Raw genomic sequence first — 16282 nt, forward strand, 5'->3', positions numbered from 1 at the left:
GGCCCTGAGGCGCGGAAGGAGGGGCGGGGCGGGCGCGCGGCCGTTAGCGCGCGGCCGTTAGCGGTCCCTTTCTACCAACGGTAGGCGTTGCCGCGGTTCCCGAGGGTCACAGTCCGCGTGACCCGCCTCCGTTTGCAATCTCGCCGTCTTCGCCGGCGCAGTCACCGCGCAGGGCGGCCGCCCAGAGGTAGCTACCACGGCCTGTGTCAACGACTAAAGCTCCGGTACAGCGGCGCCCTCAGAGACAGCTGGGAGGGTGGCTCTGGCCGGGAGCGGCGGCCGGTGAGCTACCGCGAGGAGGAGCGGCGGAGGCGACCTCGGCCCGGCCCTGCACTAGCCGTCTGGCAGGCGCGACATGAGCCTGGTCTGGCATCCGCGGGATGCTCCTTGAGCCCCTTCTCCGGCTGTGAACCTCGGGAACGGTTGTGATCACACCGACACGTATTTTACAAATAAATCATTCTTGCCGCGGCGAGTCGAACGCGTTTATTTATTTTTTATTTTCTCAACAAGCATTTACCCAGCACCTGTCCAGTGAAACAACTTGATAAGCGTTTCGAGGAGCGTCCGCCGGTTTAGGAGGCCACTGCCTGGCAGCTCGTGGAAGCCGTATTTGCAACGCCCCCCTTCAGATGATCGTAACGTCTTGTAACTATAGCAGTGTGTGCACAGAATCCTACTCAAGGAACGTCTTGGCCCAGCGATGCAAAGAACTGAAGTTTCAAGGTTTTATTTCTATTGCTGGATGGTCGGGGTAGCCCCAGTAACTGGGAACTGCTCCGCAGTCCGCTCACATGGACCCCTGTGGGAATAGCAAGGTCAGGACGTGCTCTTCTCTCTCCTCTTCCAGCCTGTCCAATGTTTTCCTTGAGGAAGAAGCCATCAGATGTGATTGCTTCTGCAACTCATGGGTTAGAGGAGGAGACAGAACAAGCACAAAGAAGGGGAGGGCAGGGTGGCTTTGGTTTCTTGAACAGTAATTTTCTCAGTCGTCCTTATTCATGCAGAATACAGTCCCTGAAGATATTCCCGATCTCCAGTGGTGATCGGAGGCCATGGATACTGGAGTGTCTCTGGAGTGACCTGATTCACCCAGCGCTCCTTCTAAGAAATGCTGTCCTTCTCCTCTCCCCTGACTAGATAGTCCTTTCTTCACAGCAGTGGATTTTCTTTCTTTAGTTCCCCTTCACTTTCAGGGATCTCCCCCTTAAATGGTGAAACTATACATTTGTTTTACAGTTTGTTTACTAATGAAAACAGGTAACAGCCGGAGTTGGCTGACATTGGAAATAGACAAGGTACCTTCTGCACTTTGGCTATTGTACTCGGCTCAGATGGAGACAAAAGTTGGGAACAAACCATATCTCAGTGGCCACCTGAGCCTAGGTGAAAAGAATTGATAGGAGAGGCCAGGCCTGGTGGCTCATACCTGTAATCCCAGCACTTTGGGAGGCTGAGGCGAGAGGATCGCTGGAGCCCAGGAGTTGGAGACCATCCTGGGCAACATGGCAAAATCCCGTTTCTGCAAAAAAATTAGCTGGTGCGGTGGCATGGCACCTGTGGTCCCAGCTATTTGGGAGGCTGAGTCAGGAGGATCATCTGAGCCTAAGAAAGTGGCACTTTCCCGCACTCACCCACTGCACTCCAGCCTGGGCAACAATGAGAGACCCTGTCTCAAAAAAAAATAAAAAATAAAAAATAAATAATGATAGAGCCTAGAGGGTTTTGTCAGTGTTACCTCTTGTCTCTCACTAGAGGGAGTTCTTGCTTTTAGGCAGCCCGAATCTCACAGGCTCCTTTGCCTAGGAAAAAGCTACCTTATCTAGCTTTTACTGGGTAGAATTAAGGCACCCATACTTAGGTGCAAAAGGAGCCTTTTTTTCCTGAGTCCTACTTCATGTGTGCTTTTGTAGGCACAAAGAACCATTTAGCTAGGTCAAGTAATGGTTCTAAGTTCTTTTGCTACTGTGTGATAGCAGTATAACATGAGAGTTAGTGTTGGCCTCTGGAGCCAGGCTACTTGAGTTCAAATCCTACCTATATCACTTACTAACTCTTACCTTGGGCAGGATACTTAAACCTGTGTCTCAGTCCCCTCATCTTGAAAATGGGGATAATAATGGTACCTATTGCATGGCGTTTTTGTGACTTAACACGTCAAGTACCTAGAACAGTCCCTTTTATTCCATCACATGGGTTGGGAGGTGAAGTGCACCATTGCCTTGACCCTGGGGAACTTGATAACCAAATACAGAATTAAATTGCTTACCAAACCCCATTTATATTTATAGCTGGAAGAGCCTGTGTTGTCCTCAAAATAATATAGAAGAATTCAAGATAGGAGAAAGAGACAGCAGCGAATGAAGACTCTAAAAGAAAAGAAGGAACGCCAAAGATTGAGGTAGAAGGAATTGACATAGAGAGTTTGGGAGAAACTGTCCAATGGCCTGTGGTATAGGTTGCACTTTTTGCCCCCTTTGTCATAGTCTTGGTGGTTGGGGTTGGACAGTGTGGAAGCATACACTGGGAGCTGGGAGCTGTCATACCTGTCTTATCAGTGCTGTCCCTAGTAGCAAAATGCTGACTCTGGAACCTTACTACCCAGATTCATATCCTAGCTCTGCCACTTGCTAACAACTGTGACAGAAGTCACTTCGTTTCTTTATATCTCAGTTTCCTCATCTGGAAAATGTACATAATAATGGTATTTAGAGTGTTCTGTAGATTCATTGAGCTACTGTAGATTAATTGAGCCAATACATGTAAAGTGCTAAGCATAGTGCCTCACAACGGGAAATACTTTTATCAATTTTGGTTTATTTTAGTATGCTTTGTAAAGCTGGTACCACCTGAGATTCAGAATAGTTGGCAGAAGAAACAGTAAAAAAGTAAAAGGGGGTTTACTCTTGCATTAATTGCAACATAGGCAGAACAGGCACTGGGGAGAGAGAGATGCTTACAGTCTGGTTCCTGCCCTCAAATAACTCAGTGAGAGTATGTTTTGCACTTTAAAAAAAATACGAAATATGGTCGGGTACAGTGGCTCACGCCTGTAATGTCAGCACTTTGGGAGGCCGAGGCGGGTGGATCACCTGAGGTCAGGAGTTCTAGACCAGCCTGGTCAACATGGTGAAACCCCGTCTCTACTGAAAATACAGAAATTAGCTGGGCGTGGTGGCAGGTGCCTGTAATCCCAGCTCCTCGGGAGGCTGAGGCAGGAGAATTGCTTGAACCCAGGAGGCGGAGGTTGCAGTAAGCTGAGATCGTGCTACTGCACTCCAGCCTAGGCAACAGAGCCAGACTCTGTCTCAAGAAAAAAAAAAAAAAAAAATATATATATATATATATATATATATGAAATAGGAAAATAAGCTGATGTCTTAGGCTTTAGATATTTTGGTCCTTCATCAGACCCATGAATGGCATTTTAAGGGAAATGTTGGCTGGGCGCGGTGGCTCAAGCCTGTAATTCCAGCACTTTGGGAGGCCGAGACGGGTGGATCACGAGGTCAGGAGATCGAGACCATCCTGGCTAACACGGTGAAATCCCGTCTCTACTAAAAAATACAAAAAACTAGCCGGGCGAGGTGGCAGGCGCCTGTAGTCCCAGCTACTCGGGAGGCTGAGGCAGGAGAATGGCGTAAACCCGGGAGGCGGAGCTTGCAGTGAGCTGAGATCCGGCCACTGCACTCTAGCCTGGGCGACACAGCGAGACTCCGTCTCAAAAAAAAAAAAAAAAAAAAGGGAAATGTTAAAAAGGTTATCAACAAGGTCCTCAAAGAACACCTCGTGCTTCTTATTTCTCTTGTATAGGAAATCTGCCAAGACTAGGAGGGTAACCCAGAGGAAACCGTCTTCAGGGCCTGGTAAGAAAGACTGGAGCTTGTGTTCAGCCACTGCCTCCAGCCCTCAGCAAAGAAGGCCACCTGTGTGGGGCAGTACACTTGCTGCTTCTCTTTCTCCCAGCCCTAGTTCTTTCCCAGATTCTCTTAAGATCTTGAGGACTCAGGAACTGTCATTTTAAATTACCATGTTTGAAGTTCAAGAAACAAGTTATTCAAGTCACTTTAGAATAAAACAAAACAAAAAAAGTGAAGTGAGCAGTTGTGGCCAACTTGTTCATTGTAACCAGAATTATGTGACAGCCTAATTGATACCAAATAAGACCTCCTCCCAACCTGCCTTCTTGCCAAAGTGACCCTTTTCCTAGTATTCTACTCCTTCCTGACTTAGAGGAATGATTACATTCTCACCCTTCCCTTCCATTCTTAATGGTCAACTTGAGCCAAATTCTGAGTGTCCTTTCTTCCAGTTTGCTGGCTATGCCTTCAAGAACCTGGGGATCCTGAAAAATTAGGGGAATTTCTTCAGAAAGACAATATCAGCGTGCATTATTTCTGTCTTGTGAGTATGAGACCTCCTTTGCTTTGAATATCCTATGGCTTTTGATGTACTGACTATTCTCTGTTACATCCATCCTCAGATCCACAGACTTGTTTTTTTGTTTTTCTTAATAGCTTTTTTCTTTTAAAATCTATTTTTAGGCTGGGCGCAGTGGCTCACGCCTGTAATCCCAGCACTTTGGGAGGCCAAGGCAGGAGGATCTCTTGAACCCAGGAGTTTGAGACTGGGCAAACGTGTCTCTACAAAAAAAATTAAAAAAAAAAAAAAAGTTGGGCAGGGTGGCAAACACCTGTAGTCCTAGCAACTCCAGAGGCTAAGGCAAGAGGATCACTTGAGCGCTGGAGGTGGACGCTGCAGTGAGCGGTGATCACACTACCACACTCCAGCCTGGGTGATAGAGGAAGACCCTGCCTCAAAAAAACAAAAATATATGTGTCTGGTATAAAATCCTGACAGTATAAAGTAAGTTCAGTAAAAAAGTCTCTTCCCTAAACAATGTTTCCAATCCTTCTCCCTCTCCTCAGAAACAAATGCTATCAAAGTTATAACATCTTTCTAATTGTTTTTTCTTAATATTCTTTTTTATTAGGTATGACTTCCATACTGTAAAATTCACCAATTTTTTTCTTTTTTTGAGAATGGAGTCTCACTCTCTCGCCCAGGCTGGAGTACAGTGGCACAATCCCGGCTCACTGCAACTTCTGCCTCCCGGGTTCAAGTGATTCTCCTGCCCCAGCCTCCCAAGTAGCTGGGATTACAGGCACCTGCCACCACGCCTGGCTATTTTTGTATTTTTGGTAGAGATGGGTTTCACCATGTTAGCCAGGCTGGTCTTAAATAAAATTCACTAATTTTAAGGACACAGTTTGATAAGTTTTTATAAATGTATGTCCCCACATAACCACCACCCCAATCAAAATAAGTAACATTTTCATCATCCCAGAAAGTTCACTCCTGCCTCCTTTTCCAGTCAATCCTACTAGATGTAATCACTGTTCTGATCCATGGATTATTTTTGGCTATTCTTTTACTTGATATAAATGAAATCATACAGTTTATAATCTTTTGTATCTGGCTTTTTTCTCCCAACACGGTGTTTTGGAGATTCATCCATATTGTTGCATGTATTCGTTGCTTGTGCCTTTTTATTACCTGGTAGTATTCGGTTGCATGAATAAGTTACCATTTGCTTATCTGTTCACCTGTTGATGAACATGTGAATTGTTTCCATTTGAGGACCATTATGAATAAAGCTACTTTAAGCGTTTGTGTACAAGTCTTTTTGTGAACATGTGCTTTCACTGCTTTTGTGCAAATGCCTAGAAGTGGAATTATTAGTTGTATGCTAATTAGATATTTAACTTTATGTGAGGTTGCCACATCACTGTCCAAAGTGGTTGTACCAGTTTACACTCCTACCAGCAATTTATAAGAATTCCAGGCCAGGCGCGGTGGCTCAAGCCTGTAATCCCAGCACTTTGGGAGGCCGAGACGGGCGGATCACGAGGTCAGGAGATCGAGACCATCCTGGCTAACACAATGAAACCCCGTCTCCACTAAAAATACAAAAAAAATTAGCCGGGCGTGGTGGTGGCGCCTGTAGTCCCAGCTACTCGGGAGGCTGAGGCAGGAGAATGGCGTGAACCCGGGAGGCGGAGCTTGCAGTGAGCCGAGATCGCGCCACTGCACTCCAGCCTGGGCGACAGAGCCGCCTCAAAAAAAAAAAAAAAAAAAAAAAAAAAAAAAAGAATTCCAGTTGTGGCCGGGTGCGGTGGCTCACGCCTGTAATCCCAGCACTTTGGGAGGCCGAGGCGGGCGGATCACAAGGTCAGGAGATCGAGACCATCCTGGCGAACACGGTGAAATCCCGTCTCTACTAAAAATACAAAAAAAATTAGCCAGGCGTGATGGCGGCGCCTGTAGTCCCAGCTACTGGCTGAAGCAGGAGAATGGTGTGAACCCAGGAGGCGGAGGCTGCAGTGAGCCGAGATCGTGCTACTGCACTCCAGCCTGGGCTACAGAGCCAGACTTTGTCTCAAAAAAAAAAAAAAAAAAAGAATTCCAGTTGCACAGTATTCTTGCCAAAACTTTGTTTTGTCAGTGTTTTTAATTTTAGCCATTCTAGGTGTGTATTGGTATTTCATTGTGGTTTTAATTTCCATTTTTCTGATGACCAAGGCTTCTTTTCATGTGCTTATTGGCCATTCACATATTTTCTTTTTTTTTTTTTTGAGATGGAGTCTTGCTCTGTCGCCCAGGCTGGAGTGCAGTGGTACGGTCTCAGCTCACTGCAAACTCCGCCTTCTGGGTTGGAGCAATTCTCCTGCCTCAGCCTCCCAAGTAGCTGGGACTACAGGCGCCCGCCACCACACGTGGCTAATTTTTGTATTTTTAGTAGAGATGGGGTTTCACCGTGTTAACCAGGATGGTCTCGATCTCTTGACCTCGTGATCCACCCACCTTGGCCTCCCAAAGTTCTGGGATTACAGGCATGAGCCACCGCGCCTGGCCACCACTCAATGTTTTAAATGGGCAAAAATATTTGTACAGATACTTAACAAAAGAAAATATGTGGGCCGGGCTGGGCATGGTGGCTCATGCCTGTAATCCCAGCATTTTGGGAGGCCAAGGCGGGTGGATCATGAGGTCAGGAGATCGAGACCATCCTGGCTAACACGGTGAAATCCCATCTCTACTAAAACAAAAAATTAGCCGGGCATGGTGGCAGGTGCCTGTGGTCCCAGCTACTCCGGAGGCTGAGGCAGGAGAATGGCATGAAGCAGGGAAGTAGAGCTTGCAGTGAGCTGAGATCACGCCACCGCACTCCAGCCTGGGTGACAGTGCGAGACTCCGGCTCAAAAAAAAAAAAAAAAATTGAGTGGTTTTATTATTGAGTTGTAAGAATTGCTTACATATTTCGGATACAAGTTCTTTTTCAAATGTATGTATTAAGACTATTTTCTTCCTAGTCTTTGGCTTGCCTTTTCATTTTCTTAATGGTGTCTTTCAAAGAACAATGATTGTAATGGAGCCCAGTTTATCCATTTCTTCTTTTATGGTCAGTGCTTTTTGTGTGTCACAGGAAATCTTTGCCTACCCATAGAACTACCTTGGTGCCTTTGTCAAAATCAGTCTGTGGATCTGGATGATCTGTTTATGTCATTTATCTGTGTATCTATTCTTACACCAATCCCCACTGTCTTCATTATTGTGGCTTTGTAGTGTCTTGAAATTCAGTATTGTTAAGTTCTATAATCTTTTCCAAGATTGTTTTGACTATCAGGTCCTTTCTTTATAAAGTTTATATTAAGCTTGTGAATTTTTCTTTAAAAAAACATCTACTGGGATTGTGATTGGGATTGCATTGAATTTATAGGTCAATTTGTGAAGAATTGACAAATAATATTGAACCTTCCAATCCATGGACATGGTATATTTCTCCATTTATTTGGGTCTTTTAAAATATATCTCAGCAATGTTTTGCAGTTTTAGTGACGAAGTCTTGTACATCTTTTGTTAAATGTATTCCTAAATATTTTGTGGTTATGCTATCGTAAATAGTATTTTTATTTCATTTTTAAGTTTATTGCTGGCATATAGAAATGCATTTTATTTTTGTATATTGATTTGTATCCTATAATCTTGTTAAATTCAGTTTGGTTAGTTGTTTTTATTTTGTTGTAAATGCCTTGTGTACACAGGATTCCCTATGCACATAACCACGTCATGTGTGAATAAAGACAGTTCTACTTCTTCCTCTCAATCTTTGCCTTTTATTTCTTCTTGCCTTGTTGTATTGGCTAGGACCTTCAACCTAATGTTGAATAGAAGTGGTGTGAGTTGTTATCTTTGTCTTGTTCCCAACATCAGGAGACAGCATCTAATTTTTCACTATAAAAGTATGTTAGCTGTGGGTTTTTTTATAGGTGTTTTTATCAGGTTGAAGATCCCTTTTATTCATATATAGTTTGCCCAGAGTATCATGAATGGGTGTTGAATTTTGTCACTTTTACTGTATTTATTGAGATTATCTTGATTTTTCTCTTTAATTTTGTTAATGTAGTTTGTTACATCAACTAAATGCTCTAATGTTAAACTAATCTTGCATTCTTGGTATAAACCCTACTTGGTCATGATGTATTGTCCTTTTTATACAGTGCTGGATTCAGTTTGCATCTGTTTTGTTTGATTTTTATATCTGTGCTCATGAGAAAGATTGGTCTGTGATTTTCCTTTCTTGTAAGTCCTATCAGGTGTCAGGGCTTAGTTGTAATTTTGATGCATTTACAAGCATATACATTTTTTACATTAAACATTATACAGAGTGCTTTGTATCTTGGCTTTTTTCCATCATATATATCTCGGACATCTTTCTATATAAAACATATAGGTTTAGTTTTTTTCTTTTTAGTAGCTAATTAGTATTTCATGCTATAGGTATGCCAAAAAGTATCAGAACAAATCCCGATTAAAGGACATTTAGATTGTTTCTGATCTTTCACTATTGATTTTTCTGTTTATAGAATCAATACATGCTTATTGCAGAAAACATGAATGATACTTAAAAGTATAAAGAAAACAAATCACTCATATTATCCCAAAGCCCTGGGATAGTTTTAAAATATATGTTTCAAAAGTCCAATTCCTTCCCCTATCATTTGACTAGAATGAATGACAACAGAATGACAACATCAAGAGATATTAAAACCCTGTTTTTCTTCCTGTATTACTCTAAGAAGAGTATTTACTAAGAGGTGATGCAGGCCGGGCGCGGTGGCTCAAGCCTGTAATCCCAGCACTTTGGGAGGCCGAGGTGGGTGGATCACGAGGTCAGGAGATCGAGACCATCCTGGCTAACATGGTGAAACCCCGTCTCTACTAAAAATACAAAAAACTAGCTGGGCGAGGTGGCGGGCGCCTGTAGTTCCAGCTACTCGGAGGCTGAGGTGGGAGAATGGCATGAACCCGGGAGGTGGAGCTTTCAGTGAGCTGAGATCGCGCCACTGCACTCCAGCCTGGGCGACACAGCGAGACTCCGTCTCAAAAAAAAAAAAAAAAAAAAAAAGGTGATGCAGCAGGAAGGGTAAGAGTGTGGATTCCATGGGCCTGGGTGTGAATAGCCAGCTCTGTTCCTCCTTGCCCTATAACCCCGGCGGGCAGTGTCACTTGCCACACTGCACCTCAGTGGCCTCCTCTGTAAGATAAGGGTCATAATAGCATCTGCCATTACAGGATTTTTTTTTTTTTTTTTTTTTGAGACGGAGTCTCACTCTGTTGCCCAGGCTAGAGTATAGTGGTACAATCTTGGCTCAGTGCAACCTCCGCCTCCCGGGTTCAAGTGATTCTCCTGCCTCAGACTAGCTGGGATTACAGGTGCGCACCACCATGTGCACCACCATGCCCTGGTTTTTGTATTTTTAGTAGAGAAAGGGTTTCACCATATTGGCCAGGCTGGTCTCAAACTCCTGACCTCAGATGGTCTGCCTGCCTCAGCTTCCCAAAGTGCTAGAATTACAGGCGTGAGCCACCGTGCCTGGCCAAGGATTGTAAGCATAAAATAAGTAAATACAAAGGAAATGTTTCCCCCAAAGTGCCAGCATACAATAGCAGCCCTCAGTAAATGAGAGGCAGCCTAGAGCAAAAGTAAGAGTCCAGGTTCCAGAGTCCTGTGGCCTTGAGCAAGTCGCATCATCTCTCCTATAAAATAAAGACAATAATAGTACCTACCTCCTAGGGCTGTTGGGAGGATTCAATGAGTTAATATTTGAAACCGCCTAGACTACTCAACACATGGTTGGTGCTATGTAAGCTTTCACTAAATAAATTACCCTGTCAGTGCATATATATTCCACACCAAGCTCTATTCTTTTTTTTTTTTGAGACGGAGTCTTGCTCTGTCGCCCAGGCTGGTGTGCAGAGGCCCGATCTCGGCTCACTGCAAGCTCCGCCCTCCTGGTTTCACGCCATTCTCCTGCCTCAGCCTCCAGAGTAGCTGGGACTACAGGCGCGTGACAACACGCCCAGCTAATTTTTTTTGTATTTTTAGTAGAGACAGGGTTTCACCGTGTTAGCCAGGATGGTCTCCATCTCCTGACCTTGTGATCCGCCCGCCTCGGCCTCCCAAAGTGCTGGCATTTCAGGCGTAAGCCACCGCGCTCAGCCCAATCTCTATTCTTTAGCTCTCTTACCCTGTCTTTCTCCTCACCTCACTGCACTGTTTCACTGATCAATATTAACAGCCTGGTTCTACTGCCCCCCAGATCTTATCTAGTAAGCTGCCTCAGAGGGGCCAGTCCAACAGAGGTTTCCATGGATTCCTGCCTGAAGATATCAAAAAGGAGGCAGCTCGGGCTTCTAGGAAGGTTAGAATCCCCTGAAGTGAGGACCTTGGGGTAGGCCTCTTTTCATACCTCACCCATCATTCCTGTTTCTATTCTCTTCCCTACTTCCTAGTTTAGACATCAAAGGACTCTTGGATTTTCCAACTAGTCCTTAAGTCCCATATTCCTCTGGGGTATGGTGTCCTAAGTGAGAAGAGGGAGAAACATCTTGAGAAAACAGGAAAGAACTCAGTGCTGCTTGAAGCTCAGCTTCCAGGTGCCCCAGAGCATTCAGGACCACCGAGGAAAGGGAATGGCTATTATTTCACAAAACTTCCATTTAATAGAAAAATGTCTCACACTGTGTCTATTTGCCTTTCTTGGGGTCCTGAGCACTGTCTGGGAACTCATTTGCAGATCTGCTTTGTGTGCAAGAAAAAGGGAGCTGCTATCAACTGCCAGAAGGATCAGTGCATCAGAAACTTCCATCTGCCTTGTGGCCAAGAAAAGGGTTGCCTTTCACAATTTTTTGGAGAGTACAAGTGAGTGAGGAAGGGGAAAAGTCCGGCTTCCTTTTTGCAACTTGTTTTTCAGCCACTAATGAAATCAGAGTCCAGTTCTCACAAGCAGGCCTGTTTTGATTCACCAGTGAATCTGTCCCTCCATTCAGTAATAAGAAACAGTGTCTTGACTTGGAGATTTCACAGGGGTTTCTTCTTGCTTCCTGCCCCCTCCTTAAATTACAAACAGCTGGGGTACTTAAACAGTTGCTCAGCACTAAGTGGGGCTTTCAGGAACAAGAGGCTATGGAGACAGTTCTGGGAACTTTGCTCAGTAGGCGAGCAGCCATGAGAAGGCATGTGGCTGTTCTTCACCCTGCCTCTCCTCTTCCCCATGAGTGTGGAGGTTCACTGGGCACCAACCTGGGTGGCTGGCTGCCCCTCCTAGAGTGGGCCATTGGGAAACTGCATCGATGACAAACCAGAAACCAAGTCTGTTTACCTGCCACAGATCATTTTGTGACAAACATCGCCCAGCACAGAACATCCAACATGGGAATATGGGGGAGGAAAGTTGCATCTTGTGTTGTGAAGACCTATCCCAACAGAGTGTTGAGAACATCCAGAGCCCATGTTGTAGTCAAGCCATCTACCACCGCAAGTGCATACAGGTGGGGCTTTTTCTGCCCTGGGGCCCTTCCACCATTGCCCTGGTTCTCTGCCTGGAACCAGAGCACCCTGGGCGTGCCTCAGGCGTGCCTCAGCTTTGGTGCTCCATGCTGGAGGCCTGTATTCAGGGCTGGTTTCAGGCAGTTAGAAGAAAGTCAGTCCAGTCTGTGGTCATTCCTGACCTATAGGACCTCACACATAAGATTTAGAATAAGCAAAATCTTCGGCATTGCTAGAGCAAATGGGCTCATCCCAGAATGCGCTGAGGAGCCTCCCTGTCAGCCTCACTTCCTGGGATGAAAGAAAAGGCAAATGTGTATCCAGGTACCTGACCCCTACTTAGTACTGCCGAGCCCCATGGCCAGAGATGACGGCTGAGGCACTCCTGGGAATTCTCTTGAAAGTATTTTGGTCCCAGGTCTGACACTTGGATTTGCAGTCCTCACCCTAGCCCACCCAAACTCCTTTTCCTGTACCGTCAGTCAAACTCTCTTAGCAACATCCTCTTTGTGGGGGTGAGGGTGGGAGGGGAAAGAAGGTAGTCAAAGGGTTTTTATAAACACAAAGCTCTTACCTGTTTCTCTTACAGAAATATGCCCACACATCAGCAAAGCATTTCTTCAAATGTCCACAGTGTAACAATCGAAAAGAATTTCCTCAAGAAATGCTGAGAATGGGAATTCATATTCCAGACAGGTAGTGGGAACCCCAGAGCAGGAACTGAGCCAGGGAGAGGGTTGCCTAGATTTCTAGAGAGGAGGTGAGTGAGAGGATAGTTCAGAGAATGAGAGCAGCAGAGGCACTTATAGTGAAGAAGGAAAGGGAGGAGGGAGTGCTTTTCAATTATCAAAACAAGGGAGGGGAAAGAAGTTTGTGGGGGAAGCGGATGCTTGTTGATAAAAAGGGCATTTGGGGAATCAGAATTCCCTGGGTGGTTGAGTTCTTGGATTCCACAGTGGAACTAAGGAACCCGCATGCATGTTCCATTCATCCTGCTTCAACCCTCTCCCACTGCCAGGCCACTTGACCAGCCTTGTTGGAAGTGTTCGGGCAGCCTACTGAACTCTTACTGTGCTTAGCTTGGGGTTCTTCCTAATTCCTCCCTGATGGACAAAAGTTTCACCAACCCGTTATGTTCTTATTCACTGTTTTTTCTCCCACTGCAGAGATGCTGCCTGGGAACTCGAGCCAGGGGCTTTCTCAGACTTATATCAGCGCTATCAGCACTGTGATGCCCCCATCTGTCTGTATGAACAAGGCAGAGACAGCTTTGAGGATGAAGGGTAGGAGAAGGATTCTGGCTAGAAAGAGCTCTCATCAGTGCTATCTTAGAGTTAGACCTTGGCACAGTTACTGGAAGTAAGAAATTCACTCTTGTATGCAGACCTTAGGATAAACACAATTGCTAAGTCTCATTCTTGACCAGCCCCTGACTCACTTGTGTGCAAGTGAACAGGTCTCCCCTGCAAGATCCACTCACCTTGTGCCCAGTGGAGAGACATTCAGAGCCAATTCCTTTCCTAATCTACCTTTCAAGGGGTTATGACTGATGGCAGGCTCCCGGGATCAGCACTCATCCCCTCTGAGCTATACATTCATGGTGGGTAAAATGTGCCGTAAAAAATGCCTGGCCCATAGCAAACATCCAAGAATGGCAGTTAGTGTTCTGTATGTCTCCACAATCCTTCCTGGGCTCTTCCTGTAGGAGGTGGTGCCTCATTCTGTGTGATACATGCGGATCCCACGGAACCCACAGGGACTGCTCCTCTCTTAGATCCAACAGTAAGAAATGGGAGTGTGAGGAGTGTTCACCTGCTGCAGCCACAGGTGAGGCTGGAGGGATGGGCCAGCCTCAGAGCAAGGAGCGGGCTGTAGGGACTTGTGGTGCCTGGGGAAGGAGGAAGGCATCCCACCAGAGAGGGATTAATAGTTAATGCCTTTGACTTTGGAAGGAAAGTGGCTAGAGAGGAGCTTAAGGACCTGTGCCTGGGAGAAGCAGAAGCTTGAGTTTTCCTCTCCTGCCTTTCTCTCACCACAGACTACATACCTGAAAACTCAGGGGACATCCCTTGCTGCAGCAGCACCTTCCACCCTGAGGAGCATTTCTGCAGAGACAACACCCTGGAAGAGAATCCGGGCCTTTCTTGGACAGATTGGCCAGAACCTTCCTTATTAGAAAAGCCAGAGTCCTCTCGTGGCAGGAGGAGCCACTCCTGGAGGTCCAAGGGTGTCAGAATCACTAACAGCTGCAAAAAATCCAAGTAACACCTTCTGAGTAGCTGCTATCCCGCACAATAGGGTATGAAGCTGTGCTCCTCCATCCGGTTTGGGGAGGGAACACTCTGGGACTGTGAGACAAGGAAGCAGGACCAGCAGTGAGTGTATGAGCCAAGCAAAGAGAAGTCTCAGGGGAGCATGAGGAGGGAGCAGCCCAGATGCCAACAAGGAAATGAGTTTATGGCTACAAGAGTGCCTCTGCTTTCTCCTCCTCTCCTCCCACCAAGATTCTTCCACCTTAATCTGGTTTTCACATGCCTCTTCTTCACCCATGTTTGTTGTTTTGCAATAAAGGTGTTCTCTCCATTGGTGTCTCCTTATAAATTCATTCTGAAATTTGCGTGGGTAGTAAAGATTCTAGGGGGTAGAGTACAAGAATAAGAAAACTCACCCTCCTAATCCATAAAATTCAGGGAATTAATGTAGAACTTTTAGCTTAGAATATAGACATGTTTCTTTGGAGGGAAGGAAACCTGTTTATACAGAAATTGGCATTATAGGGGCAGAGAATCTTCATCAATCATTGTGCAAATAATAAGTACACAGGTTCTCTTTAGGGAGGTGAGCCAGCATAGCAGTCCACACTGGATGGAGAATAGGCCCTTGTTGCAAGGCTTGGGGCCCTGGACTCAAACAAGTCAGGGACTGCCATGCTTATACATGGGGCATAAGGGACTCCATTCTTTCCAGACTGGTGTGGGCTTCAGCATACTTCCACAGCATGAGTGAGCCCAGTCAAACCCTCACTGCCTGGTGGTTTGAGCATTTCCGTCCAGAGTTTAACTATGAATTTGCATGCCAGGACATTCAAATTAGGGAAGGTGGCCGGGCGCACTGGCTCATGCCTGTAATCCCAGCACTTTGGGAGGCCAAGGCAGACAGATCACTTGAGGTCAGGAGTTCTAGACCAGCCTAGCCAACATGGTAAAACCCCATCTTTACTGAAAATACAAAAATTTGCTGGGCATGGTGGCAGGCACCTGTAATCCCAGATACTTGGGAGGCTGAGGCAAGAGAATCACTTGAATCAGGGAGGTGGAGGTTGCAGTGAGCGGAGATTGTGCCACTGCACTCCAGCCTGGGCGACAGAGCAAGACTCCATCTCAAACAAAAACAGGCAAGACAACTAGGATGGGAATCTGGCAGAAGGCCTAGTGAGAAATTGAACAAAGCCTATCTTACATTTTTATATTTTTAATGATTTCATGGGATTTGGTTAGTGGGGAGAATTCAGAACCAGATAGTTCTCAACATCTTGCCACTGTATCATCGCCACTAACAGAGGAAGACGATGTTCTCATTCCAAACGTTGTAGACCCTGAAGACTTATATCCAAGGTGTGTATGCAATGAGTGTCTTCAGATTTGAGCAAATTCACTTGAAATCAAATGGAGGCTGGCTGTGTCTTTCTGTTATTATCAAAGTATACACGCAAAGTAACACAGACTTTTAAAAGTCTAATAGTACTAAAAGGATTATAATGAAAAACAGTTTTGATTTACCCTTCCCTACTTCCATTCCTACTCTCTAAAGGCAACTACTTCCCATTTTTTAAAGCTGTTTCTTAATTTATTAATCTTAGACATTATTGACTTTCTATTATGTTACATAAAGAGTTAGCACTTTTACAATCTTCTCATTTTTGACTGGGCACGGTGGCTCATGCCCGTTAATCCCAGCACTTTGGGAGGCCGAGGCAGGCAGATCACTTAAGGTCAGGAGTTCAATACCAGCTTTGCCAATATGGTGAAACCCCATCTCTACTAAAAATACAAAAATTAGCTGGGCATAGTGGTGGGTGCCTATAATCCCAGCTACTCGGGAGGCTGAGGCAGGAGAATTGCTTGAGCCTGGGTGGCAGAGGTTGCAGTGAGTCGAGATTGCGCCACTACACTCCAGCCTGGGCAACAGAGCAAGATTGTCTCAAAAAAAAATTAAATTAAAAAAACATAATCTTCCCATCTTCATTCGCCTCAGATAATTGTATCACAATTTTCGTTAACTTTCAGTGTTTATATTATTATGATGCTAGAAATACTGTTCACACTGAGCCAAGCAGTACACTATACTTTTCTTCTTTTGTACAATGTTTTTTTCTGAAAGTAATAACTG

The 16282-nt window shown here is 45.4% G+C and overlaps 1 protein-coding gene across 1 annotated transcript; it reads left to right on the top strand.

Moving 5' to 3' along the window:
• Window positions 1-74: 74 nt before the first annotated feature.
• Window positions 75-14476, top strand: LOC105480545 (PHD finger protein 7). The gene is made up of 11 exons (XM_011739582.3): window positions 75-726; window positions 2292-2401; window positions 3814-3866; window positions 4313-4404; window positions 10665-10766; window positions 11142-11266; window positions 11736-11895; window positions 12483-12589; window positions 13060-13176; window positions 13599-13720; window positions 13932-14476. The coding sequence occupies exons 2-11, from the start codon at window positions 2361-2363 to the stop codon at window positions 14156-14158; spliced, it is 1146 nt and encodes a 381-aa protein (XP_011737884.1). The 5' UTR covers window positions 75-726; window positions 2292-2360; the 3' UTR covers window positions 14159-14476.
• Window positions 14477-16282: the final 1806 nt, after the last annotated feature.

Source organism: Macaca nemestrina, chromosome 2, assembly GCF_043159975.1.
Source record: "Macaca nemestrina isolate mMacNem1 chromosome 2, mMacNem.hap1, whole genome shotgun sequence".
Taxonomy (NCBI): Eukaryota; Metazoa; Chordata; class Mammalia; order Primates; family Cercopithecidae; genus Macaca; species Macaca nemestrina.

Coding starts and splice junctions, on each gene's coding strand:
- LOC105480545 (XM_011739582.3), top strand. CDS start 2,361: ATGAAGACTCTAAAAGAAAAGAAGGAACGCCAAAGATTGAG. Junction 12,590..13,059: donor GGAATTCATATTCCAGACAG/GTAGTGGGAACC, acceptor CTCCCACTGCAG/AGATGCTGCCTGGGAACTCG. Junction 13,177..13,598: donor GACAGCTTTGAGGATGAAGG/GTAGGAGAAGGA, acceptor CTCTTCCTGTAG/GAGGTGGTGCCTCATTCTGT.